This window comes from Sprattus sprattus, assembly GCF_963457725.1.
Source record: "Sprattus sprattus genome assembly, chromosome: 13".
Lineage (NCBI taxonomy): Eukaryota > Metazoa > Chordata > Actinopteri > Clupeiformes > Clupeidae > Sprattus > Sprattus sprattus.
Window position 1 is genome coordinate 18770953 of NC_137911.1, and position 27877 is coordinate 18798829.

At 43.4% G+C, this 27877-nt stretch overlaps 1 protein-coding gene across 1 annotated transcript; it reads right to left on the minus strand.

The window, feature by feature from the left end:
- Window positions 1-1822: 1822 nt before the first annotated feature.
- On the minus strand, window positions 1823-27147 carry wdhd1 (WD repeat and HMG-box DNA binding protein 1; the record flags this gene model as incomplete). The annotated part of the gene is made up of 25 exons (XM_080849715.1): window positions 1823-1999; window positions 4101-4236; window positions 12306-12451; window positions 15112-15276; window positions 15595-15635; window positions 15765-15821; window positions 15985-16139; window positions 16511-16728; window positions 16996-17127; window positions 17547-17661; window positions 17904-18060; window positions 18910-19047; window positions 19321-19562; window positions 20326-20510; window positions 21870-22045; window positions 22345-22552; window positions 22993-23143; window positions 23551-23657; window positions 23911-24003; window positions 24545-24640; window positions 24837-24887; window positions 25068-25179; window positions 26144-26295; window positions 26850-26961; window positions 27071-27147. The coding sequence occupies 25 exons, from the start codon at window positions 27145-27147 to the stop codon at window positions 1823-1825; spliced, it is 3399 nt and encodes a 1132-aa protein (XP_080705841.1).
- Window positions 27148-27877: the final 730 nt, after the last annotated feature.

Here is a 27877-nt window from a genome sequence, read left to right on the forward strand (position 1 = left end):
TAAGACTGAAGAAGATTAATTCACATTTCTAAACTTTGCTTTGGTTCGCACCACATCATTAAGACAGGGATAAACGCTTTTAATAACGCGCTTTCAAATACGATGATGCAGGTAACAAGCCAGGCTTCCCGGTTCCATAGGCCTAATAAAACGTAAATTCTTTCAGCAATTGAAGATGTATGAGTTCTTATCCTCACGCATATCGCTGCAGGTTAGGCTAATTAATTGAAAATTATAGACAAATTATGTGCAAGCCAGTTAGACATAGCTAAGTGAAATGTTTTAGCTTAGCTATAGAATCTTCCATTTTCGCAGTCATGGTCAAATATTAGTGTAGAGGTTTTCACTGAAGTTTTTTGTCAGATCAGCAGGACTAAATAGGTTCTACACTCAGTCCAGTTTGTGAGGTATTGCGCAATCTGAGATGAAGCACAGCTCGTCGTTGCCTCATCGTCTTGCTGTCTCCTGTCTGTTTGAACAGGACATGCGCAAATTCAGCGATTTTGATTATAAAACTGCTCGAAGTGATTGGAATCATGCAGAAAATACATTTATATCACAGACCAGTAGAAAATATTTATTTCCTTTGATCGTTATTTGTTTTTTTACTTTAATGATGACAGGTGAAGCTCTGCCTCCCCTGACCGCACGTCGGTGCTCTCGCATAGAAACGTGGGCGCGGAGCCAAGCTGTTGCTTCACTAGGCATATGCTTAATCAATTCGTTATTTCATTCCCTGGCTATTTAGCCTAGTTTTTGATTATTGGTTTATTATTGTCTACAGTGTAGTCTACTACATACATACATTTTACCCTTGGCTTTAAACTGATCATATTTATAGAGTGGTTCTGTGGACTTTAAAACACTGATGTGACAGTGCACCTGGCGTGGGTTTGTGTGCGTGTCACGATGTGCGTCGGGGCGATATAGGGGCCTCATCCTGGTAATTAGCCCCAGGCCTCAAAATGTCTTAATCCGGCCCTGCTGGTATCACAGGAAGCTGTACACCATGTATCTCAAGGTGGTTAATTCTGTTGACAGAGACAAAGCAAACTGGTTGATAGGCAACATTGTTAAGATAGTTGGACCTGTTGTTTTCCATCTCTAGGTGCGGTCGAGTCCAATGACGCAAATAAGACGCAAATGAAACCAGAGCAAAGGGTGATTTGATCAATATAAAAGTGGGCACGGGGACTTGTTGGTTAGGTTTTCTACTGGATCGCTCTTGCAATATGCTTAGAGTCTTTGAGATGCTCCATGGACCAGCTCAGCAGTAGTTATCTCCTCTGAATTAAACTGTTCAGTATATTCATACCTATTTGCCTTGAGAAGTTTCTTGAGAACTCTTAGAATAAGACACGACAATAAGCATAGGAAATCATTTACCCCCTCCTCACCGGTCCAGCATAGAGACACTAGAGAATAAGAACGATACAAATTTCTTTTTTTTAATTCAATTATTTTATGACAGTAAAAAGGGACATTACAAAAATGACAAAACACAGATTACAAACATACAAACAAGTGATTTATCAAAACCGTAAACCAAATTCAAATGGATATAAAACCTCTATCTTACAGCAGTCTTTCTTACCTTACATCTATAATTTTAGTTTTGAATGATTTACTACATGTAGGTCCAGCACCTTCAAGCCCCTGTCATGAGATATTCCACAACACGAGTCAAACGTCACAATAGAAAAAAACTTCGGTGTAACAAAGTGTGCTGGGCCACCCAGGGGCTGCATTTGTATAAAAGAATACACCTGAAGAAACGATACTAGAATGCAGAAAGCCAAACAAGTTATTTGTAGCGGTGTGTTTAGTTTTTGCTGAAGGCAAATGCGGAGAGTTTGGCGGAAGTGTCCAGAGGTTTCTTTTTCTTTGCACTGGCCTCCTCTCGCTGCTTTTCTTCACCTTCATCCTCTCTGCCCTCATCCTCCTCTCGTTTTCTCTTCTTCACGTCCCCCACGTCTCCTTTCGCTTTCTCCGTCCAGGACTAGAGGAAAGAGAAAGAGGGTTAAGACATCAAAAGCCTCAGCATCCACAAAATGTTTGAAATGGCATTTATTTATCAATTTCACGTGCTTACATGCACGCACGCACGCACACACACGCTGGTGGTGAGTCATCCTAACAGAAGTGTACACACACACACACACACACACACACACACACACACACACACCCATCTGAGCCCACGCTTTCCCCTGTTCTCCTTGTTTCTGTGATGCCACCCACCCCCAGGCCACGTCCTCCTCATTAGCATAAGATCAATGGATGATACCCACCACCAACCTCCCATCACACACACTCACACACACACACACACAGGGTTCCCAAGCAACAGGCATTCCACTCCACACACACTCACTCACATACACCCACACCACCTCCCGGCCTCATCCTCTCTGGAGTACCATTCTGCTCGTGGCTGAGTGGCCTTTAAGGTGCTGGGTCACGAATGCCTCCTTCAGATATACACACACACAAACACGTTTCTCCTGTGGTGCACACATGCCAGTGAGCTATGAGGAGGGCACACACACACACACACACACACACACACACACACACACACACACACACACACACACACACACACACACACACACACACACACACACACACACACACACACACACACACACACACACACACACACACACACACACACACACACACACACAGAGATATAATTACCATTCAGGCAGGATAACTACCATCCTGCCACTGACGCTGAGAAAGAGCATCCAGATGATTCACGTTAAAGAGACAGGGGCGCTAATATAGATTAGTCATCACAGGCCAGCCACAGCTTCCCCGCTACCGTCAGCACACTACATCAGCCCCAAATAACATTTCACTACTTCACTACGGCTCCATCTCACTTCTCTGAATAACTGCTTTGATTCTGCCGCCACCAGCTGCCATCAGCTGAACACCACTAACTATTCTTGGACCAGTCTTTCTGGTCACACAGAAATATGATCGGGTGCAGGTGTGTAATCCAAGTCATATTACATTTTTCAAAGCAGAATGCTGGTAATTAGTCAGTCAGTTAGACAGACAGTCTCAACAGGCAAGTGAAACACTTCAAAGAGCCAGACTCACAAAGATACAGATACACACACACACACACACACACACACAATCAACCAGGTAGACCGAGACACCAGTCATATAAATACAAAAGAAAGGTGAATAGCCTTAATGATAAAGTAACAGACTTAATAAGTCCCTCCAGGATCTTGCAAATCAAGGGTTTGCTGTGATTCAGCACATTTACATGATGGTAATAATTCGACTATAGCTTTATTTGGACTATGCTATTTTTGGGGGCAACTGCTATTATCTCAAAATACATGGCAGTGAATAATTCGAATCATTGGCCGCGTCTGTTCAAATCCGATGTGTGAGACAGTCTGCAGGATAATCTTAAAAAACGTGTAATTAGTATGAACACTTGAGACCGTAGACATATATACATGTCTCTGGTTGAGACAAAACTTTTCTGTTATCCATTTCTGCTATGCATTTGCTATTTAGATACTAAAGTTAGCTTTGTTTATTGTTTCCATGGTAACAGGAGCTGTCAGAATAATTAGCTTTTCTGTAGGCCATTTCTGATATGCAGCACATGAAGGTACGATAATGGAGGGCCAAGAAAATGGTCTTGCTCATGCATATTTCAAAAATGTGTATATTTGAATGTGAATATTTCGCTGCTATAGATCGTAGTCGGACCACAATTATTCGAATAAAGGTGTTTACATTAAACGAATAATTCTTTTTCAGTCCGACTAAGCCAGTAATTCAAATCCATGTAACCGCACTGATTGTTGCAGTTACTGAATTTGTGGTAGAATTGCAGTGATTTTGTGTTAAATAAAATAATATTCCAAATTTACCTACATTTACAAAAATCGTAAGGGACTGCTCAAGACACAGACACACAGAAACACACGCACAAACACAGAAAGACACCAGCTAAAATCAATAAATAAAAAATTATAAATAAAGAATAGTAAACCATCTTAACTAATGAGCAAGACAGAATGCGAGCGCACAGACACACACACACACACACAGCCCCTCACCAATCTCTCCTCCGCAGATAAGGTCCTGAAGCGCCCCATGGCCTCTTTAATGACTGCGGTCTCCTCCAGGTCTGGATTATCAGCCAGGATGCTCTTACGGTTCTCCTCCAGCCACAGCTGGAAGCCCGTCTTTGGCCTACAGATGGAGGAACAGGACACACACACACACACACACACACACACACACACACACACACGATAAGGGTTTTCAGCAACAGCATGGAACAATTTTCTGAGGAATGTTTAATAGGCAACTGGTTTTGATATCTTCTTCAAATTAATTTAGTCATTGTCTGAATGGTTTCCCACTAGGGGTGTAAATCTCTCATGACAAAAATGATTCGATTCGTATCTCGATACATGGGCACGATACGATACAAGAAAAGATGCATGTTGACAAAAAAACGATTCAGTGCGATGCCGTTCAATTATTGAAAACACTTAGACAGACATCCCAACCTGCAAAAATTCATTTCAGGGAGGTATTCCCCCCCTAGGCCTACGTATTTCTGTTGTGGTCCCTAAAAGTTATAAAAGCGTAATATCATTCTATAGGCTATAGCCCTATTCAATTCTTTGTTAATTATGTTTAAATATGTAGATTACTTTTACTATTTATTATATGCTGCCGGCATGAAAAATATGCACATGAAATCAATTAGTCATTTAACCCACCATGGGCAATGCTGAAATCACTGTTACCGATAGTACAGCGTGCAAGACGGTCATTGTAATTTACTTTTACAAGACAAGGGTACACCTTTGTATAGTCTGTTGTAAAATGTCTTATATTTTCTTTTTGGGGGCACTCTCCCTGTGCCATGGTGCCCCTGTTCCTAGATACACTGAACTGATTAATTCGGTTCGGGAGAAGAGATGAGATAAAAGCCCGCCCACACTGAAAATTGATTGGTTGACTTACCGAAACAGGCCAATCAGGATGCTCCTGAGGCACACACGCACACTGCCTCACACACGCACTGTCTCTAGGTCCCTCTCCCTCTCTGTCGTGCGCGCCATACACAGATGCTAACGCGGTTTGGAGCACGTCTGTCTCGTGTGCACAGTCTTGCTCGCTCGCTCTAGATTCCGAGAGATTTTAAGTAATTTGCGGGCATCAGGGAGTCGTTATCAATATGCGGGAGACTCCCAGAACTTCCGGGAGACTTGGGATGTCGTGACTGCCATTTGCAGTGTTCTTACAGTGCTTACATTTATGTTAGGACATCATGATGGCTCGGTCTCGGAATCATGACTATAAATGGTAAACATAATTGTTAATGATACAAATATTCTCCTATTTATTATTTTATAATTATTTAAATCCGAGGATGTCTGTAGAAACACGCAATCAACAACGATGTATCTTCCTAGGCTGAAGTAGCTAGCATAGCATTGGCCATTGGAAATGAATAGCGTAGCTAGCATAGCATTGTTGAGAGTTGTAATCTGTCATTCTCCTCAGGTCTTGGCGTTAATACTGAGAATACAGCCTGATTGGCCAAAGCCCGCATAGCAAACCAATGACAGGCTGTCATTGTTCTGACTGAGATAAAATGCAACAGGCCAGCGAGTGTTTTGTGTTAAAAAAAAAACGGAGAGACAAATGCTTGTGAACCGATTCATAACTGTTAAATCGGGCAAAGACGGGTTCATGAAATTTTAAAACCGATACGGGACTTCACGCATCGATGTAGTCGTATCTTACACGCTAAAAACGGATATCGATACGTATCGGTTATTTTTTACACTATTTCCCACCCATTGTTATCAACTAAATAACAAAACTTGTCCATGACTTTTCAAAAACCCTTAATGAAATGTCCATGACCTTTCATAGCCTACACAATTTTCCAACCATTTTCCATCGCTTTTGTAAAAGGCTAAATGTCAAGACATTAAGTGGACACTGCACCATGTGCATACAATGGCACTATGCAACATCATCCATGGAAGAGTATAATAATACATTATGACCATCATAAATGTGACACGATCAGATTTCAGTACTTTTTTCAAAACTAGCAGCACATTGCAGTCCAGTGGTCAGGGACCGACTAGCTTGTGGAAATTAATATATTGGCACAACCTCCAGTTAGCATGCTTTAATCAATGCAGGCAGCACTGTTATTGGAATGGGCAAGATTTCAAGATTTAGGCAGTTCTCACTAGACCCAAACTTTTTACTGTTGCTTTAACTTCCACTACAAAATATTGGTTTCTTCTCTGATTAAATGAATACTGATACACTAGCTAGTAGATGTTTCTAAACTCTACTTTCTAGCCTCTTTTGAATTCTATGATCAGAGATTTGCATTTTCATTCAACGTACATTTATTTATTCAATTATCAGCTGCTTTTACGTAGAGCAACTTGACGTAGTGAGGTTATGCACGCACGCACACACACAGACGCTTCTGTTTGTTTGCTCCAGAAAGTCAACCCATAACCTGGGGGTTGTTGGCACTCCATCAGGTGGCCTACAGGTGAGCTCAAAGCATAACAGCACTGATGTGAGGGGTTACAGTTCTGCTGAGGACAGGTTTCTAATCTTTCTTACACACATCACTGTCTGACCGACAGTTTCCTGATATAGGTCAAGGACGTTTGGTAGAGGGAAAACACCACAAAAACACAGAGGGCCTTTTTACAGACAGGGACAGACAGCCGTTCAGGATACAGACATAGTTGGAGCCTAATGGACTGCCTTCACAGTGCCTTCAAAAAGTAGTTTATTCCAAAAATATAACAGTTCATATAGGTTGCTGATGGCTCATTTAAATTATTTATATTATTTTTTTTTCCACGATGCTTACAAAGTGGCGGTGCTGTGGCACGGTGGCTCAGGTGTTTGCACTGCCGCCTCACAGCAAGAAGGTCATGGGTTCGATTCCCACATGGGGCGCTGCTGGCTCTGGGGGTCAGGTCCTCCCCTGACCTTCAGTGCTCAGGTGGGCTATCTCCCGGGCCTTTCTGTGTGGAGTTTGCTTGTTCTCCCTGTGTTCACAAGGGTTTCCTCCGTATAGAACCCAAAACACAAAAACATGCAAAAAAAAAAACAGAAAGATCTCTCTCCTCCGTCCCTGACCAAGATTGGACTGAACACTTGGCCTGGTCCCCGGGCGCCGGGGAAAAAAAAGGCTGCCCGCTGCTCCTGGAGCCCCTTGAGGACGGACAAGGACTTCAGGATGGGTTAAAAGCGGAAGGACAATTTCACCGGCGTCTCATCAGCATGCTTGTGTGTGTGTGTATGTGTGTCCAGTGTCGCCGCCAAATGCATGTGTGGGTCCTGCTGTGTGATAATAAAACTGACTTTGACCTTGAAGTGGGGTCATCTAATTTGTTGGCGTTTGGTCACTGCATGGTGTGTGTGTGTGTGTGTGTGTGTGTGTGCAGGGATGGATTAACGAACGGGCCTACCAGGCCCAGAGGCCCATGAGCTCAGGGGGCCCCTAAGCCAGAGCCTCTGCGTGAAGTCGCTGTTATGTTTCTCTTATTTGTGGTTGAAAAAGGTGTATTTTGCTCATTTGGTAATGGCTTTAATTGAGTGTACCTGTGCTGTGTTGCAAACTGTGAACGTGCGCCAGAGGCGTAACTATAGACCAGTGGTTCCCAAACTTTTCTGGCTCACGGCACCTCTAAACATATCTCTCTCCATCCACGGCACCCCTATTTTTTATGTCATATTTGTACTTTATGCCATTTGATTTAACCTTGTGATATGTTCAATAGGCTATAACTGCTTTTATTAAAGGCATTACATTGAGAAGGTGAGGTTTATCTCATTCTTGTTATATTCAAATGAACCACTCTCTTTAATTCAGCTCATTTAATAGAACTTTTGAACAAATAGTGAACAGAATATGAACAGACAAAGTCTGTCCCTCTCACAACTATATCACAGCCAAAATACATATTGGTAATAATCGAGAAATTAGCTGGCAGTAACTAAACATTGCAGGAACAAACCTTCAATATAAAGCTCCCAAAAATAGTTATTCTTGTCTCCACAGACAACTTATCAACTTAATGGGACACATGTGCCTGTCTCTGACCGCAGAGTTTGTTAATGCGAGGATGGATTTATGACTGTGCAACACAGAGGTCCTGTTCAACTGACAGCCTTTGCCTCAGGTGTAGGAGGGATTGTGGACAGTGCAACACGGAGGTCCTGTTCAACTGACAGCCTTTGCCTCAGGTGTTGCACTGTCCACAATCCCTCCTCGCATTAACAAACTCTGCAGTCAAAGACGGGCACATGTGTCCCATTAAGTTTAGCACGGTTGTCAAGTTCTTTGCAAAATAAAGTTCTCTGTACATTTGTCCTCATCCACATATCTCACGTTAGCGATCAGCTGGCAAAGGCCCCTAGCATCAGTGGACTCTTTGAAGCGCAAATGTCCCCCTTACCCGTAGTTTCTCACTCAGTACAGATTCCATGTTCTCCGACACATCATCAATGCGACGTTTGATCGTGTTATCAGAGAGGGGGATCTTTTGAGACTTAGCAAGCAACTCGGCAACTTAAAAAACTAGCCTTTTGTGCCTTCTCAGACACACGCACGGCAGAAAGTGTTCGCTCTGTGTGGTATTCTGTGCTTTAAGTCTTTCAAAATATTCAATGTCTTTGTGTGGTGTGTCGGGTGCTTGGTCTTCAGGTGCCTTGCCAACTTGCTAGGCACCATGGCTGAATTAGCCAACATCTCTCTGCAGAACAGGCATACTAGTGTGGGGCACGTCACCTCGCCACACTAAGTGAACCCATACTGGAGGTACGGGTCGTTATAATGGCTCACTTTTCTATTTGATTCATTTGATTCTGATGTCTGTGGAGATGGATGCACTCTCTTTAAAAAACGTATCCATTGTGCCTACCTGCACTCCTCCATCTCCTCCTCCGATAGAGCTGTTGTTGATGTTACGCCCTGAATCAACTGTAAACTGTAGCCTATTGTTGTTTGTGCTGCAAATACATTGTATCGAACATATGAACGTCAAAGTGTCGCTAGTTTAATGCAACAGTGTTCGATGACATTTTTAAGACTAGCCGTAAATACCGTATGCTATATATTCCCTCAAAATGGCAAACCTGTCTCCATCATGGTTTTCATTATCTTTAGGGGGAAATCGTCAGTAGCAATCTATAACACAATGATATGCTTATCGTACATACACTAGAAACTATTAGAAAGCTGATTCAATTAAATAATATCTTATTTCATTTGTTATTTTTTTAATATACAGATATGCAATGCAGTGTTGTTTTCGTCAGGCAAGACGAAAACGAAAATTACGTCGTCAGACCCCTTTTTTCCATGACGAAAATGAGACTAAGACGAACGTCACCAAAGCCATATAAAGACTAAAATTTGACGAAAAATTTAGACATTTTCGTCAGACGAGAACTAGACGAGACTCAATTGTTAGTGAGTCGACGAACAAAGTTTCAAAACATGCTTTTTTCCGCCAACTATAATATGCGTGCAATGTCAATCAAGAGCTCAGACATCAGAAATGGAGCCAGCTGCTTGTCCTAACAGTCACGCCCCCATCACACACTAAAAGCCTAGCTCACGCGCAGCTGCCGTACGGCTGTACGCACTGTGCGTACCTTCTGCTACGTGAGAAGAAGAAAGAGAGAGAGAGTCTGCAATCATGCGCTGAGCCTGGCCAGTGCACAAAGCACAAACAAACGAATAGTGATTAAAGTACAAACAAACGCTTACAAAAGTTATCTGACACACGCTGTTCCCAGCACGACGCATGCATTGCCACTGTAATTCAATACTATGAACGCATATTACAATAGGTAAACTGCAGACAGAGGTGCGCGCAAAAAAAATGCGGTACTACGATCTCCCTGTCCAAATGAATGGAGTCATTTGACTTTATGATCAGCATATTCAGGGTTTGCTTCAGTATCTTACACCCCTCCTCCTTATCCGACAATGTATGGCAGCAAATCAAATCGGTGTACGGACAACTAATTGCCGTTGAGTATGCAGAGCTGGAGCTGTGGAAACAGCTAAATGAGTTACAGCCAAATCGCAGTGAGCCTTGTCAAGCCCTGGAAAGTTCGGCAAATTTCCACCCAAACATTCATTGAGTCTTGTTGACAATGCCCGTTTAAACAACGTCTGCTGAGCGGTCATTAAGTACAATCTTAAGACATATCTACGAAGTACGATGACTGACAAAAGACTGACCGGACTTGCTCTCATGAATATTCACACAGATTTGGAAATCGACAGTGAAAAAGTAAAAAAACAATATGCAGAAGGAGAATTCACTTAAATTGTAAGGGCAATACGTTTAGGCTGTAACCCATTATCTGCGCGTGAGTGTTAATGTGCACGGATTACGGAGCAAATCTCCCGACTATTGCGCCCGTCATGGTTAAAAATAGCTTGCAACGCCAACACGAACAGTGGGAGAAGGGAAGGGGTAACATAAAGTTCTTAGAATTTTAATACAACAATTTTGCCAGCGAATACAAAGTTCTAATACTTTGCCGGCGAATACAAAGGTTATAAAGTTCTAATATTTCGAGAGCGATTTTAAAGTTGAAACCGACTTAGTTGACCACACGCAAGTTAACGCAGTTAAACGAAAGCTAAAATAATGTGCTGATTCATTGCTGTTGCATCACCTCAAGCAAAGGTGCAGAGAACATCTAGGGAGGAAGAAACAACAGCCACAACAGCAGCTACAGCTACACCAAGGGCATGTTGCAGTAGGTGGCTCATTGTATTTTGTGTAACACATGTATTCAAAACATCAAGCCTTTCGCCCACTACACTTTCATGCTCCGGTAAGTTTTTTTCCTTTGCTCTCGCACGCCCCCTTCAGTGAAGCAGAGGTAATGTTTGCCTTCCCTTAGTTTTTATCAATGCGGTTTTTTGTCAGATCAGTAAGACTATAGTATGATAAGGTTTTGAATATCCATGCTGTAGTGTTAGTTGGACAATATTTATCTATCATATAGGTGTCATTTCAAAGCTTAATTTAGATTTTTTTTAGTAGACCTAATGCAGCGCTTCTTCTTCCTAAAAAATTGTGGTCAGGCAAAAGTAAATTAAATAATGAATGTATAGTTAAGGAGGGCCTTTAAGGATGCCTGGGTATAGCATACAGCGCGTGTTGCGGCAGTCACCAGCCAATTGGGCAATATTGGTTGATTTCTTTTAATCCATTCTGAGAGTGATTAACATAATATTAAAATCATAGGCAAAGATTGTGTAGATCAAACAATGTCAGAGTAGGTCTGAAATGGCAGGTTTAATTTTGGCCGGTAAAAAATATGATTGGCTGGTAAAAATTTTCATCTACCAGCCAAAAAGTTAATTTCCAGCCCTGCTTTTACGGGCAGTACGGGGACAGGGAGCCGAGTCAAACGACGGTCACGGAGACGAAGCCACGACCACAACTTCATGCTGCGGCTTCAAACTCACAGGAAAAAAATACCACAAACCTCAAAAGGCACCTGAAGGCCAGTGTGTTTCATTATGATAAATGTATTGGCCTATTAAATAAATACACGCATCTTATGTATATTTGATTTTTGACTAAAACCTTTTGAGTTTTCGTCGGACTAAAACTAGACTAAAACCTTTTGAGTTTTCGTCAGACTAAAACTAGACTAAAACTTTCAAAGATAGAAATGACTAAAATGGGACTAAAACTAAGAAGCATTTCGTCAAAAAGACTAAGACTAAAACTAAATCTAAAATGCCTGCCAAAAACAACACTGATGCAATGATCATTGCTGGGTAATATGTATCTTGTTCACCAATGTGAAGTCCCTATTTGATCAATTGCAAGACGATACGATTTAGCTAGTTTAGGCGCAGAATCTGAACGTCAAGTCCAAGAAGTGGATTGAGCACAGCCAGAGGCACAGTACGCTTGCCGAACGACGCCTTTCAAACATAAAAGTGGTAATGCATGATTTGATTTTTCAATGGACAGGATAGCCAGCCATTCAGCCTCTCCTGCCCCATGCTGCTCAGGTAGGTTTTAATCAGTTTCAATTTGGAAAAGAATCACTCGGCGTTTGGTGTTTGTGTGTGCGTGCTTGCGTGTTTTGTGAGCGCACAATAATTTTTTTTCCGCAAAGGGGGAGGGGGCTTTAACATGTCCAGGCCCAGGGGCCCGTGGTTTCTTAATCCGTCCATGTGTGTGTGTGTGTGTAGCCCCATCCTTTACCTGCGGTTCTCCTGGTTGTCCCCAGCTGAAGCAGGAGGTGTGGCATCCTCTGCCTGCTTCAGTCTCTCCGTAGCGGGCTCCTTCTCCTTCTCCTTCTCTTCCTGCTTCTTACTCCTGGAGCTCATCTGCAGCAGTGTGGTCTGGGTCTAACACAAACAGAATGTAGGCGGTGAGGGTCATCCATCCATCCTCACCCAGTTACACCTTTACATGCACATAAGAGAGAGACCAGCTTAATGACCGGCTTTATGGACGGCCAGACTATTCATCATGTAGTTTAGGGCAGTGGTTCTCAACCCTTGGGTCGCGACCCAAATTTGGGTCGCCGTAGTTTCTGAAAGGGTCGCGAGACGAATTCTAAAAAGGTAAAACCTTTTTTTCAAGCCATGCTCCCTCTGTCCATTAGGGAATCCCTTCCCCCAGTTCTGACATTAAACTACATAAACCGGTAATGGTTCTGCATGAATGCCTATCTAACAATAACATGTTCAAACATTCAGCCAATCAAATTTGCATATAAGATATTTCAGATGTATCGCACGATAATATGCTCTCACATGATCGGAGAATGTCTAGAGGCGACTAGTGTAGGCAAAAAGTCAACACAGTATCTTCGTGTAAAACGAGTACCAGCTCAGATATGACTCCTGAAGAAACAAAGAGGGAGTTTTACAGGCGTGTGAGTGCTATGCAACGAAATACTGCCTAATGAAAGCCTGAAGCCTTCGAAATTGCAGATACATTTTGAAACAAAGCCAAAACCTCGAGGCATCCCAAAACAAAACAAAAAATACATTTTAACGTGCCATCACTCACATTTTAACGTGCCATCACTCACATTTTAACGTGCCATCACTCATGTGAGGATATGTGACATGTCAAATGATGTTGAGCAGCAGCTCACTGAGCGTCTCTGCGCTTTTGACTATATCGCCTTACAACTCGATGAATCCACAGACGTGGCTAGCCATGCCATTCTCTTGGTTTACGTGCGGTATGTGCGGAATGATGACTGAGCAGTTCTTATTTAATTCAGATTTGCCAACATTTACCACTGCAGGCAGCAGAGATTATTTCCTGCAATGGACACATACTTTAACTCAGTCAGCTCTCCTGGTCAAAGTGTGTTGGTGTGACAACGGATGGGGCAGCCTAGATGACAGGAAAACATTCAGGGATCTCATTTACTATTTGAACATGTCCATTTCTCATTAAGAAGTTGAGCATGTAAGTAAGGATTTCTCATTTAGAAAATCAACATAAGTCCTGTGATAAGTGGAACATGTTAGTCCATCTCTGACTAAAAAGGTGAACATGTAAGTCCATGGATTCTTCTTAAGAAGTTGAACATGTAAGTTCATAATTTCCTATTAAAAAGTTGAAAATGTATGGCTTAAGTCCATTTTTGTTCAAAGAAATTCAGAAGTCCAGGATTGCATAACTGATCCTGACTTTTAAACAGTTGCATGTGTTTTCAATGGTAAACAGTTGTATAGTATTAAGCCTAGTAGTAGTGGTAGTAATCATCATAATAATAAAATAATAATACAATTGTTAAATTATTGGCCTGATGATTCATGCTGATTATTAATTGTTGGGTCGCAACTGCACTGGTATCTAAAAATTTGGGTCATGGAGCAAAAAAGGTTGAGAACCACTGGTTTAGGGAACCGAGTATGAAACCCAGCGCCTATGTAAGATCAGATCTTTCAATACGACATGGCCAAGTACATCACCTAAATACTATTGGTTGAAAAGCTATTTTAGGCATGAAGAACGCTGCTTTTGTTGTTGCTTGAAAGGCAAGTTGACATTTAGCTTATTAGCTTGCTAGTTTTAAACAAAAAAAACAACACTTCAGTGCTGGCCGACCTACAGTAGCAACCAGTTAAGTCTAATATAGATTTTGAAAACCCTTCACCTTACTCACTAGACTAAGAATTACAAAACCCCAATATATATATACACATTTTCGTTTCAGTTACATTTGTTCCTTTAGCCAATGCTTTTGTGAAGACTCCACAGTTCAGGAAACGTTTACCAATGTGGTCCCTGGAAAAACTACCTTGGTATTTCCTGCATCTTGCACTACCAGTTCAGCAACAAATTGTAAGAAATCTCGAAAGAGTTATAGCAATAAGGAACTGTCGAATCTGGAGTTGTCTTAACAAAGGCCTCTCTTGCCATGCAAAGAGTTGAAAAACACCAATGAAAGAGCAGAGCTTTATGCTAAAGTGTCTCTGTCCTGTGCAATGATCTACGGCTCCGGTCCCTCTGTGGGAAGCTAAAGGCTCTCGGTTAGAATCCCCACCCATTTCCATTGACAACATTTTATAAACTTTTCCATGACTTTTCAAGGACACTTGATGTAATCTATATGACCTTTCACAAACTACATGTACACAAAATTGCATCCATTACACCAGAATTTGGGCCTAATTATTGAATAAAAAAAATGAAACAACGACCTTTTCCATTGCATTAGTTGGGCTATGTCAAAGTCAAATAGAAACTGCCTCACAGTGCAAAAATGCAGACATGCAACTTTGCCCAAATGAGTAAATGCAAACAAAGTGATTGCATATGAATGTGAAAGTAACCACAAAGCCATGCCTCTTAACCCCTAAAACGGGAGCGGAAAGACTTTGTGTAATCACTCCATGTCCTCGTAATGGAATGATAGTCAAAGACAGGGTGGTAGCAAGCGGTCTACATCATCTTGGTAACATTAAGACAAAGCTACTGTGTTTTATGCATGTCAAAGAAGTGTTGACTCCAGAGTGTTCTAGGGCAGTCCTGTCTGTACCTTAGACTTGGGCCTGGGAACTAAGGGTTTCAGCACGAGCGATTTGTTCTGCTTGGACCCTGTGGTGGGTGACGCTGCGGGCTTGCGATTGGACATCGTCATGGTATCCAGAACGTTTGCAGCTCGGCCAGCGGGCGAGGCTGATTGCTTGACTGGCCCAGACACCTGCAGAGAAATAGACACGACTGAATGAATCACACAAGTATTCAGCGATTCCTCTGAATAAATAACCGAGACATGCATTATACTGCATCAACAAGACCACAAACAGGAGCTAATAGATATTATGATAATGGAGTTCAGATAATACAAGGGCACATACTGGTAAGATACACTACACGTTATGGTGGGTGGTTTTTATTGGATTTAAACAATGCATAAACTCCATTACACTCGCATGAAGTGAGATCTGACTTTTAAAGTGGTGATCTCCCACTTGCAGTAATCTCTGAATGCCATTCCAACATCTTTTTGCCAGCTTACCTTGAATGGATTCACTCTTCCATCCTTGCTTACTGTAGAAACTATAAAAAAGCAAACCAATTTGGGCACATTAATGGTGTATGTACATTATGTTATACAGCATGTTTTATAATGTTAAGTAAGTATGTGAAAAACTACAAAGCGTACGTATGACAATGCTGAATACACACCAGGTTTAGGAGAGGCTTTCTCTGGGGATGCTGGTCCCTTCTTAAAGGGGTTCAAACCTGAGAAAAACATTCCATTGAGGTGGACCACATGCAAATTACATGATGACTCCAGTGTACAATGATGCAACAACTATTAAGCACACATTAAGGAAGAAGAAGTTTCAGGCTTTAATAAGAAACAATGTCAGGTGCATGATGGGAAAGAACATGGTGGGCTTACGTGGCTTCCTGCTCTCTGCTGCCTCCTCAGCCTCCATCTGCTCATCCTGAGTCTCTTCCTCTTCCTCCTCCTCCTCCTCTTCGTGTCTGTTCTGCTGTGGTGTTCGGCTGTTGCTCTGCCTCGCTCCTCTCATCTCCTCACTACTGTGTCTGTACCTGCAGAGGTCAAAAAGTCAACAGTTTCCCCAGGTTAACAAAACAGCTTTTAGGGTCAAAACCCCCTAATACACACCACAACCTAATGTAATAATATATGCACAGCTCTGCAAAATGCATACAAACTCAAACTCCTCATAAATATCCCTGTATGTTACTGCATGCAACATGTCCCTAACTGTAACGCTTGCTGTTGGGTATACCACTGACTCTTGGCCTTGCCTCTAGGACAGCATATTCAGCTTGCATACTACTGCATGACATATGCCACTCTGGACGCAAAGGGATGTGACCCCAAAATTCAGACATTCAAGTGCAACTTCAAGTCCAAGTGTATTTTCTTTAAGATCTGAAAACCCCTGGCCATTTACCCCGAGTTGGGAGTGGCGTGGTGTGGCTCCTCCTCTTCCTCCTCCTCCTCCTGCTGCTGCTCCTGATTGGCCTTCTCCAGGGCGAGCTCGCTGAGGCGTTGGGCCAGCGCCATGCGTCTGGAGCGCGAGGCGTAACGGATGGCGAGCGTCACCACGCTCTGAGTCATCATCTCCGCCAGCTCCACACAGCGGAATTCACGCTCCAGCTTACATGACAGCTGAGGACACAAGAAAAACATTTCTGTGCTAAGAAGACAGATGCTATTGCAAACAAAATGGAACACACCATTTCCGCAGCAGGCCAGCTCAACATCTGTGATGTCTAATCAGAATTTAAAACCCACTTAGAATACAAGAGCAACAAAAGCAACAAACCAGACAGAGGTCTGAATGAATTAACAACACACAGCCACACACACACACACACACACACACACACACACAGGAGCACTCACAGCCACACACACACACACAGGAGCACTCACAGCGAACATCTTCATGAGTAGCTCCTGCTGCTCCTTCTGGGCCTGGTTTTGGCCGTCCTCGTCTATCTCATAGCCACTCGACGCCAGGAAGCTGTGATGGTTCTGGAATATCGCCGAGCGCCAGTACTGCTCCTGGAGACACAAACGAACACACACACGCCATGAACTTGGATGGTACAGATAACACTAGACTATCCAGTAGGCAGTGATGTTGATGTCAAACCTTCCCAACATATATCTGCTTCCACCCCTATAACGTGGATGGTCCTCTACACATATAATAAAGAGGGTGCATTTGCCATGTTGTGTATGTGTGTCCATAAAGGACTGGCTGAAGAGGGGTAAGCATTTCTGCTGTTAGTGGAAGTGCTGTGAGGAGCATGCAAGTACATACTGTGTGTGTGTGTGTGTGTGTAATGGCGTGTGGGTGCATCTTTGTGTGTATGTGTGTGTGTGTGTGTAATGGCGAGTGTGTGTGTGTGTGTGTGTGTGTGTGTGTGTAAAGGCATGTAAATGTCTGTGTGTGTGTGTGTGTGTGTGTGTGTGTGTACCTCCATCTGGCCCTTCTCTGTGGTGGTCTGACACAGGGGCAGTTTAAAGGGCAGGATGGCCACTGCAGGGCGGGGCAGAGTGGGGGGGTATCGAGAGCCTTTACAGGGGATACATCTGCAGCACAGGAGAAGAGTGTGAGAGAGGAGAGAGATGATGATGATGATGATGTAAAGGCACAGACCCCCAGACAAAAGAGGAACAAAACAACAGGAGGAGGGACAGAAACAAAGAGAGAACAAGACTAGTATGGCAAAGTGTGCAAGAGGGATTAACATAACACAAGAGAAACACAGTGTGTGTGTGTGTGTGTGTGTTTGTGAGTGTGTGTACAAATGGGTACATGTGAATGGCCTGACCTGAGCTGCTGGGGATTCTCGTGTATGCCAACCACCCAGTAGTGGTCGGACTTGCCCTTGCAGTGGTCCCTGGTGTTGCACACGGGGGCCCATGTGTTTCCCAGGGACCGATTTAGCAGTCGCACCACTCCCTCTGAGTCAATACAGCATGGTGTTCCTGCACAAAGACACACCTATTATTACACCTGTTGACACACACACACACACACACACACACACACACACACACACACACACACACACACACACACACACACACACACACACACACACACACACACACACACACACACACACACACACACACACACACACACACACACACCTTAGGCGTGGAGTTCTTTTGTTTCAAGCCATTGTCTTTCCCATTAATCATGTCCCTCTCGTGGCTGTCTTATCTGATATGATAACATGATGATCACGTTATGTTACACATTTATGTTTTATCATGCACTACAAAGGAGGACATAACCGTACGCACACCAAGCACAGAGGATTTCAAGGAGCTGATTTCAAGTGAAACTGACTAAGAGAAAGCATTTAATCTGATCCCACACAAAGGGCAGCCATCTTCCCTTCTGCACACCTGCCCAGCAACCTTAATGGAGGAGTGATGACAGCAGAGGTGACAGGAAGAACAAAGAGGCGTGCCGCTCCACTCTGGTGTGATGACAACAGGCAGGAAGTGGAGGGAAAATGATGCGATAAACAAGTCATTAAAAAAATTGAAAAAGAGAGAGATTTGGTGATTTGACCTGATGCAACAGGGGCAGGGAGGATAGAACAAGCCACCAGGAATAATTGAGAGAGAGAATAACAGAGTAAGAGCAGGGTCTGACAGCAAAGCATTAGAAAACAAGGGTATGAAAAATGAAATGGAAGACTTCATGCAAGGAAAGAAAGACCAACACAGAGAGTGGAGTGGAAGTGTATAGAAGGGTTACTGGAGGTGTGTGTAGAGGGGAGAGTGGAAGTGTGGAGGTGTGCTGGTCCCTGAGTGACGTACCCTCTGCGCTGAAGCCAAGCCAGGCCAGGTAGGACTTGCGGGAGAGGGGGAGGGGCTCCCCATGGATCACCTGCCTTCTACGCCGGCCCAACTGGAGCAGCTGCACACCCAGAGACTGATCCCCGTCAAAGCCTGTACCTGAGGGGACACACACACACACACAAACACACACACACTTATTTTGTGTTTATAATAGCAAAAAAAACTTTATTTCCCCTAAACATGTTTTTTGAGGGGTGTGGGTTTGGCGATCTTGTCTAAAGAATCAAAATGGCCAGAAATGTCTGACAGATACATATAAAGTATGGAACCTGCATGTCTAACGGCCCATCGTCCTGCTATACAGTAGAAACATATAGATTTGTGACAGATAGATACACAATTGTGTTTGATCGATGTGTGGATGCCTACCTCTGTGGTAGGCTATGATGAGCTGCTCCCCGTGCCCCGCCATGCACACCACCGGTCCAGGTAAGCTGAACACCTCCTTCTGGACCCCCCCGATGGAGAAGAGGCGCACCAGGAGGCCACTGGTGGCTACAGCAGCCCAGCCCTGACCCAGGCAGACGGCCAGGGCATCCTCCCCCTTGGGCAGGTCCACCATCCACTCCTTACTGGTGTCCCAGGAGGAGAAGTGCAGACACTGGAGCTTACTGCACAGACAGAGGAGAGGAGGAAGAGACAGAGAGAGAGAGCCACACAGAGAGAAAAAAGGTTGAAAGAATGAAATAGCGGTCATGAATCATATCTGCCAGCACAGTGGACGGACCCACGCACGCACAGAAAGTGTGTTCTGGCTGTCCTGCTTCCTTGGCAGGACTAAAACAGCATTAGAGATACTGCTGACAGTTAGCAAAGACACATAGGTTCAATATCCAAGGGACACAGAAATGTACAAGTAGATCTGCTCAATACTTGTCGACTGGTAAAGTAAGGTGCCACCGCATAGGTTCAATCTTCAGAGTCAACACATACAGATGGAAAAATGGCATGCATATTTGTACAATACTGTAACGCATTTTCGATAAAAGCATCTGCTAACTGACTAAATGTAAAAGCAAGAGAATGAGAGATGGCAAGAGAAGGAAAGAATAAGCAGACAAGAAAGACAAGAGAAACAAGTATTGAGAAGACGGAACAAGCCCAAGAAAAACAGAAAGGGAAATTGAGGGCAAGACAGAGAGACAGAAGTCTGCATGACTAACATTCCCCTTGCCTGTTTAGGTGTATTAGCAGGAATCCCTCTAGGAGTCTAGGTCAACACAAGATGTATTAGATGGGTCCACTATAGACGCTCTGAAACGCCAGCCCTGGCAAAAGCAGATGTATTAGTCTGACCTCCCCTCCAGATTTATTGTTAGTGGTTTAATTGGTAGCCTTTTCTAGGCTTAATTGGTTGAATTGGCAGGACCTCACCTGGCAAGCTCGTCGGTGCTCTCGCAGGCCAGCAGCACGGCCTCCTGGGATAGGTCAGCCACGGTGTGCCCGAGCGAGTTGGTCAGGTGCATGGCGTGGTGGATGGCTGTGTCGTGGAACTCCACGTCGATGGCATTGTCCTGCTCATCGTTGTAGCCACGCACGATCCCCACCGAGTTCCACAGCTAACACATGGCAGGCGCCCAAGAGAACAACACCATTAGTGTTAAACCACTAGTGTGCCAGGCAGTGTTAAACCACTAGAGTGCCAGGCAGTGTTAAACCACTAGTGTGCTAGGCAGTGTTAAACCACTAGTGTGCCAGGCAGTGTTAAACCACTAGTGTGCTAGGCAGTGTTAAACCACTAGTGTGCCAGGCAGTGTTAAACCACTAGTGTGCCAGGCAGTGTTAAACCACTAGTGTGCCAGGCAGTGTTAAACCACTAGTGTGCCAGGCAGTGTTAAACCACTAGTGTGCCAGGCAGAGTTGGAGCAGATCCGCTACGGACACGGACCTCCATGCTACCTTCCAGAGCAGGGCTGAAGTCGAACAGATTTTTTTGTTTAGGAAGGTTTCTAACTGAGTTAACTGACCCGGACGTGTCTAAGTAGCAGCCATGATAAGAGCTGGTCAATACTCTAAATGCTAAGGAAAGGTGCTTTAATGCTTGTTTCTTATCTTCTTTAGCAAAGGGTACACTGGAGCATCCTTCACGAAAGGAAATGAAATAACGCCGACCCACAAAACTACCAATCAACATCAACATCCGCCTTCGCATTATTATGTAGCCTAGTGGAAGTGGAAGTGCTGTCAGAGTCTCTTAGCACTGTGGTTGTCTTTTCCTAAGTCCTTATAAATTCCTCCTCACATCTTTCCTTGACCTCATGACGTTTCCATCAAGGTCAAGTAAAAGTGGTTAGGAAAAGACAATAGGATGTACTATCCGACCGCGGGTCAGGTCTCCAGTCTAAATAGCTCACTGAGGGTGCTTACTGGCAGAGGCAGCTTATTGATTTCTTTAAATCAATCTTGTTTTTACACTTCTTGTTTGGGATGGATCTCACAACACACTTGAAACCCTCAAAAATATGCCTTTCATTCAGTAATCATACCATCATACTGTAGAAAACACTAAGATAGAAATGTACAACTCTAGTAGCCCACACTTTATCATTACTTCGGTTTCATGGGAACAAACCCTACAGTGCTACTAATTCTGTTACTGCAGTTAGAATTGCAAAGACAAGCTTTATAAACACTCCACACAAATGTAGAAATCAGCATAATATGGACAGACTTGAGGAGCAAGTAAGCAGCTTGCTGGTGATGATTATTAATGAATCACCCCTTAATCACGCTTAAAGTGAAAACCATGGACCTCTGTAAAAAAATAGTCCAGGCCTCAAAACAGTATGAATGTGGGCAGATCAAATCCATCGTTCACACCTCTAGTAGGCCATGTTATGTTGTTGGTGATTTATAAACAACAAGAAGCCCGTATGAGTGTGCTTGTGGTGCTGCTGCTGCTGTTGCGGTGACCTCACCATGAAGCGGTGCATGAGATGGGCAGGGGTGGAGCCGGCCTGGAAGGGCCTCTGTGGCGGGGTGGGCATGGGGCCCTCGTACACCGGCCTTGGCAACACCGCGGGCACCAGAGGCACGATGGCGCTGCTGGCGTCGTCACCGGCATCATACTTGTCCAGGTTGACGGAGCCCGCATCTGGCAAACACAGCGAGTTTTAAAGGAAGTCTTTATGAGATCATATGGCCAAATAGATAAAGACAGCTTCTTATTTCACTGAAGTTTACCCACTGAAGAAAGCAATATTATTTGACCAAATAAAGCTTAGTGAATAACCTCTCTGTTTTAGTCAGTAATACGTGATTAAACTATCTGCTGTATTTAAAAGAACAATACGTCAATGGGAAAGATGCAATACAATACAATTCTCCTTCACACCGCAACGAACAGGGTGCTTTGGACTTGTTGAAAGCGTCTCCTAGGTGATGACCTCACACCTTGGGAGTTGTCGTCGTCCAGGAAGCTGCTCCTGTGGCGAGGTCGGCCCGTGGCAGGCATGAGGTCATCGTCGTCGTCATCTTCGTCCTCACCAACAGCACTCTTCTTCACGGGCGATCGAGACTCACTCGCCTCTTCATCGAGGAACTGGTTGTCATCCTCGTCAAACAGGTCATCGTAGTCCTTTGTCTCCTTGCTCTCCTTAGCCTGTTAACCCCAAGATACAGCATTCAACCTCTGTACTCAAATATAATACATATTATTGAGTCGGCCAAAAAAACAGGCATGGGTAGGTGCTCTAATGAAGGACTGGATATTTCAAACCTCTGTTTCTATAAAGTCACTTAATGTAGCGAATATCATTTAGCAGAAACTTTACTTTAAACTGACAGTGCACTGTCAGTTTAAAGTATATATATATATACACAGTATATATATATATATATATATATATATATATACATACACACAAAGTAGATACATATATGCATACCCATATCTATCCATCCATCCATCCATCAAGAATATATCATTTGCATTCCAATGTATAGGGCCTGGCATATTCTAAGGCCTCTGTGCCAGCCTGACCTTTCAACCCTGTGCTTAGGTTCAATCTTCATACAGGAAAATGAGTCAACCTGACTGACCTTGAGGCTCTTGGTCGGCTGTGCAGCAGCAGCAGCGGTCGCCAGCCCGTCCAGCAGGCCGAGGCAGCCCTCTGTGTCCGTGTAAGCTATCTGCCCCCCAGAGGGGTGCCACGCCATCCCACACACTGTGTAGCCCTTCTCGTGTTTCTGCCTGTGGGGGGAAAAAACCCAAGACTACACGTTTACATGTGAATGACACTCACAGCACACACAAATGCAAAAAAATAAAATCTATGGCATCGACTGACAACACACAGAAATATACACAAAAACCAATTACACATTCACAGCACACAGACGGCGAAAAAAAAAAGAAAGAAAGAAAAAACAATGGCATAATCTGAGTAACAGGATTCGGTAGACATGTTTTAGAGCAACACAATTGGGCAACATTGCCCTAAAAGCCAGCAGGAGTGAAAGCGAGGGCAAATAATAGACAAAGCGAGGGCAAATATTTCCGAACTAACATGTTTCAGAATTTCCATTTCTTTTTCAGATGTGTTCAGATATATCGTTGATGCCCTGAAAGAGTCCTGCTGTACCAGTCTAATACCTTACCTCTCTAAACACATCTTTGTCCCCACATCCCAAATGCACAGGTATCCTCCAACAGTGGCCGCTGCCAGGAAGCGTCCACAGGGGGACCAGACGATCACGTTTATGGCCTGATGGAGGAAGGGGCGGGGAGTATGGTTAGAAATGTCAACGGGCACTTGTAAAATTACCACAGGCCGCACTCATTACCGGTTTTCCAGTCATAAACACCCACTCATTGCGGTGGCGTACTCCCGTTAATCTGCATGTCTAAAAGAGCACCGGGCCGAGCAAACGAACCCGCAGATGGATGAAAGAAAGGGGAAAAAAATAAACAAAAGAAAGAAAAGAGCAAACAAAAGAAGCCCGACAGCTCCCGCCCACCTGTGTGATGAAATCATCGGCGAGAGAGCTAACGTGGCTCCAGGTGTTCCTCTCATAAAGATGGATGCTGGTTTCCACAGGGACCGCCAGGAGCTGTGGAGGAGGAGGAGTAGAGGAGACTGAGAGCATGAGGCTGAGAAGTTCCAGAGCCTTCTGACTGACTTGTGATACTGATTGAAATAGACATCTCTCTTCCTGCTCTAGTGCTCTGTTTAAAGCACAGTTGCCCAGAGCTGGCTGCCTGAAGTGCCTTCACAAGAATGAATTACACTGACACAAGAAGAGCAAGAGGTCGCCCTACAGAGCCAGAATAGAAAACATGAATGCCCATGAATGGTGACGTTTCCTGATGTGTGTTCTTGGGCTCTACTAAAGACGATACCGCACGCCCCAGTACTGTCTGGTGATCTTCTAACATGGCTGTAATGGGTATTTTCTAAATGAGCTAAATTATTGTACGCCAGTTTGTACATTTTTGTTGATTATTTCAAGTCTGCATCTGCAATACTTTAAGGCATGCAAGACATGTTCTCCCTGTAAATGTTAGAGGCCTAAAGCCAATGAAACTACAAACACTAATAAACACTATTTGATGCCTTGTCACTCCTCATAGTAATGAGTTTTATCCACACACCTTCCCAGACTGGGGCTGCCAGGCAAGTCGACACAGAGACTTGGCATTTGTGACATCGCTGGACTTCTGGAGGATGTCCCAGCTGGTCACTCGAACCTTACAAAGGAAGTAAAAGGGCAGAGAGAAAAAATATAAAACACATCATCTTCAGGTTTTTGACTGACAGAACAAGGAAACAATGTACACCACCGAAATGCAAACATCGGGACATGTGTGAAGCTTTATTTGAGTGCTACACTTCATAAATTATCATATGTTCCATAAACACTCGTGTGTGACCTCATCTCCTTACCTGCTCATCAATGTTCCACACTACCACTGATCCATCACAGCTAGATGAAGCCTAAAAAGGGGACATCATAAAGTGCGTGAAGAAGAAAAATCTTTTTTTTCCATTATCTCCAAAACAGTCATCGTATGGCCCAGAAAACATTCACGTTTGTACTAGGGTCTGCATACAAAGGACTTTATTGACATTGACAGTTACATGTTTATTTAAATTACTTCTAGGGCACTCTCTTACCAGGAACTCCTCTTTGGGGTCAAAGTTCACGCTGAGGACAGGGGCTTCATGTCCTCTAAGGGTCTTCTGCTGACCGCTGTCTGCTACCTCCACTATCTTCACCAGGAAGTCACTGCAAGGATGGACGAGAGCTTTAACACACCTTTATTAAACCACTGTCCAAGTGTCTCACACAATTACACTACTAAAACACATAAAACATTAAAACCTCCAATCAACACAAGAGAGAGAAGAAAGAGATAGGGTTGGGGGGGATAGAGAGAGAGCGCAAAGACTAGCACATTGATTTCAGATTTCGATCACTTCCTCACAGGCCCAAACTCATACTGGAGATGTGGATCTCAGAGGAGCCTCAGAGGGAAATGATAAAACTCATTTCCTAAATATATAGAGGGGGGAAAAAAATCAAATAACCTGTTATAGGCCTCAGCTGTCTGTGTGTTTCAAATCAATATTCAAACAGACTTTGAGCGTGATCAATCCGGAGACACCACTGCGAGCTGCCCCCGATTCTGTACAGCGACAACCGTTTAAAGAAAAATCAATGCCTACTGCAAAATGCCATTTCACCTGCCTCCAAGATGGACTATAAAACAATCAACAGCTTTAACAAGGAGAACCGGAGCACTTCCATCTAGAAAAAGGCATGTCAGTGACCCATAACCAGCTTAATAGCGCTACTTCAGAGGAACATGCCCCAATACAAAATGTAATTTATCTAGCATGCATATGAAATATGCCAGAAATAATATGAGGTAAGGCCTTGAAAAATGATATCTACCATCACAATGGAGCATGGAGCAGCAGGTTGTGGACATACCACAGTCCATTAGACACAAAGTGATTATTCATCACATAGTGTAAGACCAAATGTGTAATCAAAAGCCCTGAAGAACCATTTGATCACAAAAGTAACTAGATTTTCATAGAATAGCAATATTGTTGTTTTAACAATATTTTAATATGATCCACAGGTTTAGCACAGCACAGTGTAAATTACATATCAGTTGTGAGTGTGATCAATGAATAAATAAAAGAATACATTGGTCAAAGGAGATATACATTTCCCCTGGTACCTGGAGCCGGCAGCCACTCTGGTGCCGCTGTGGTTGAAAGCGACATGATTGGCATTTGTGGTGAAACGGGTGAGTATGCCATCCGGGTCCCCATCAGGAAAAGTGTGGATCTGCACTGTATTGTTGGACACTGCGGTGACCAACTTCCCATTCTGTACAGGAAAGGTCATTTAGTAGGATGACTATGGATGATTCATATAAGTAGAAGATTGTCGCACCAAAACAAATAACTATTATGGTCATAATAGTTCTATACTTTTATGATTATAAAGACTTTTTTCGCAATTTTCCAGAAAAACAATGCAATTCAAACAGTTTTGGGTAATTCAAACAGCTTACCAATTCAATACAAAGAATACAATCCCTATATTTCACACACTGTACAACAATTAAGGCAATACAGTTCCATCATCAATGCAAAATGTCATCCATCTGACAGAATGTAATTAATAGCATTAATTGTCTTTCTGAAATTCATCCTGTAATCCTTCCAGTCACTGCCAGACTCAATCAAAATAGTAACCCAACACCGGTGACATAATGCATCAGGGTAATGACAGCATGGTGTAATACTTGGATGATGAGAACACAGTTCAGCACTGCAGAAATATCCATATTCTAAAAGCAATTACGCATCTATTGTAGGTCATTCTAAAGTAAAGTATATCAACACCCATTAGTGCTACGTGCATGGCATCTCCATTACCTTGAGGGTTAAAGAGTAGGCCTTCTCTCCAACATTTATTGATTTGGGGTCGTCATCATCCAGGCTCTCCCAGATACGGACATCGCCATCACTTCCGCAGGTGAGGATGCACCTGGGGAAGGTAAAACGATCAGAGGCCCCGACAGAACATACCTGTCAGAAGTGTGCAAAGATAACGAGCTGTGTTTAAACCCCCTAGATATTATGCGGTTTTTACTTACTTTCCTTGCTCATCGAAGCAGACATCGGTGTGGCCTTCCGAATGGCCGTAGCGCATAGGCTTTCGTTCGCAAGGCATTGCACGTCGGTTCACAGGGTCAGAAGTCAGTGGCTGGTAGAGGAAACGACAATCCTTCTTTCAGAACAATTTGCTAAAACGTTTCTTTGAACAACCACTGCCACTCCATCACAACAAGACAAGTTAATTGACGTTAGCTTACTAGCTACTGATGTTTCACCATTTGTTGACAAGCATGTTGTCATACTAGCTACTCGATAAACGTTAGCTTTCCAGCCAGTTACACAAGTAACGTTAGTGTGACAGAAATAGACACTATAATGACCAAAATAAAACCTCTCCAACAACCAAGAATAAAGCTTGAGCTCAGGGAAAACTTCACTCAAGTGATGCCATAAGTACCTAACTATCTGTCAAGCGAGTCACACGAGAGCAAAATCGCATTTGAGGCTTTAGGCACAGCTAACAACTTATCCAACATAAGGTAACGTTTGTTAGCTAGTAAACTCAAATAGCTTATACTTACAGTTGCAGATTACACAAAAGTATCTTACTGTTACTGCTATTGCGCAAATCAGTTTCGTCTTTGGACGTTACATGTCAGAAAATAACAAATGAATTAAATTACCTGGCTGTACTTACTGGGTTGGCGGCAATTCTGAAAGTACAACTTTTGTTGAATTCATCTCCCGCGCTGTAAGCAGTGACGTTGCCGGATAGGAGTAAACCTATTATCTGATTGGGGGAAATGCCACAGGTGGTACCGCCCATGTTTTTGACACTGTGGGCC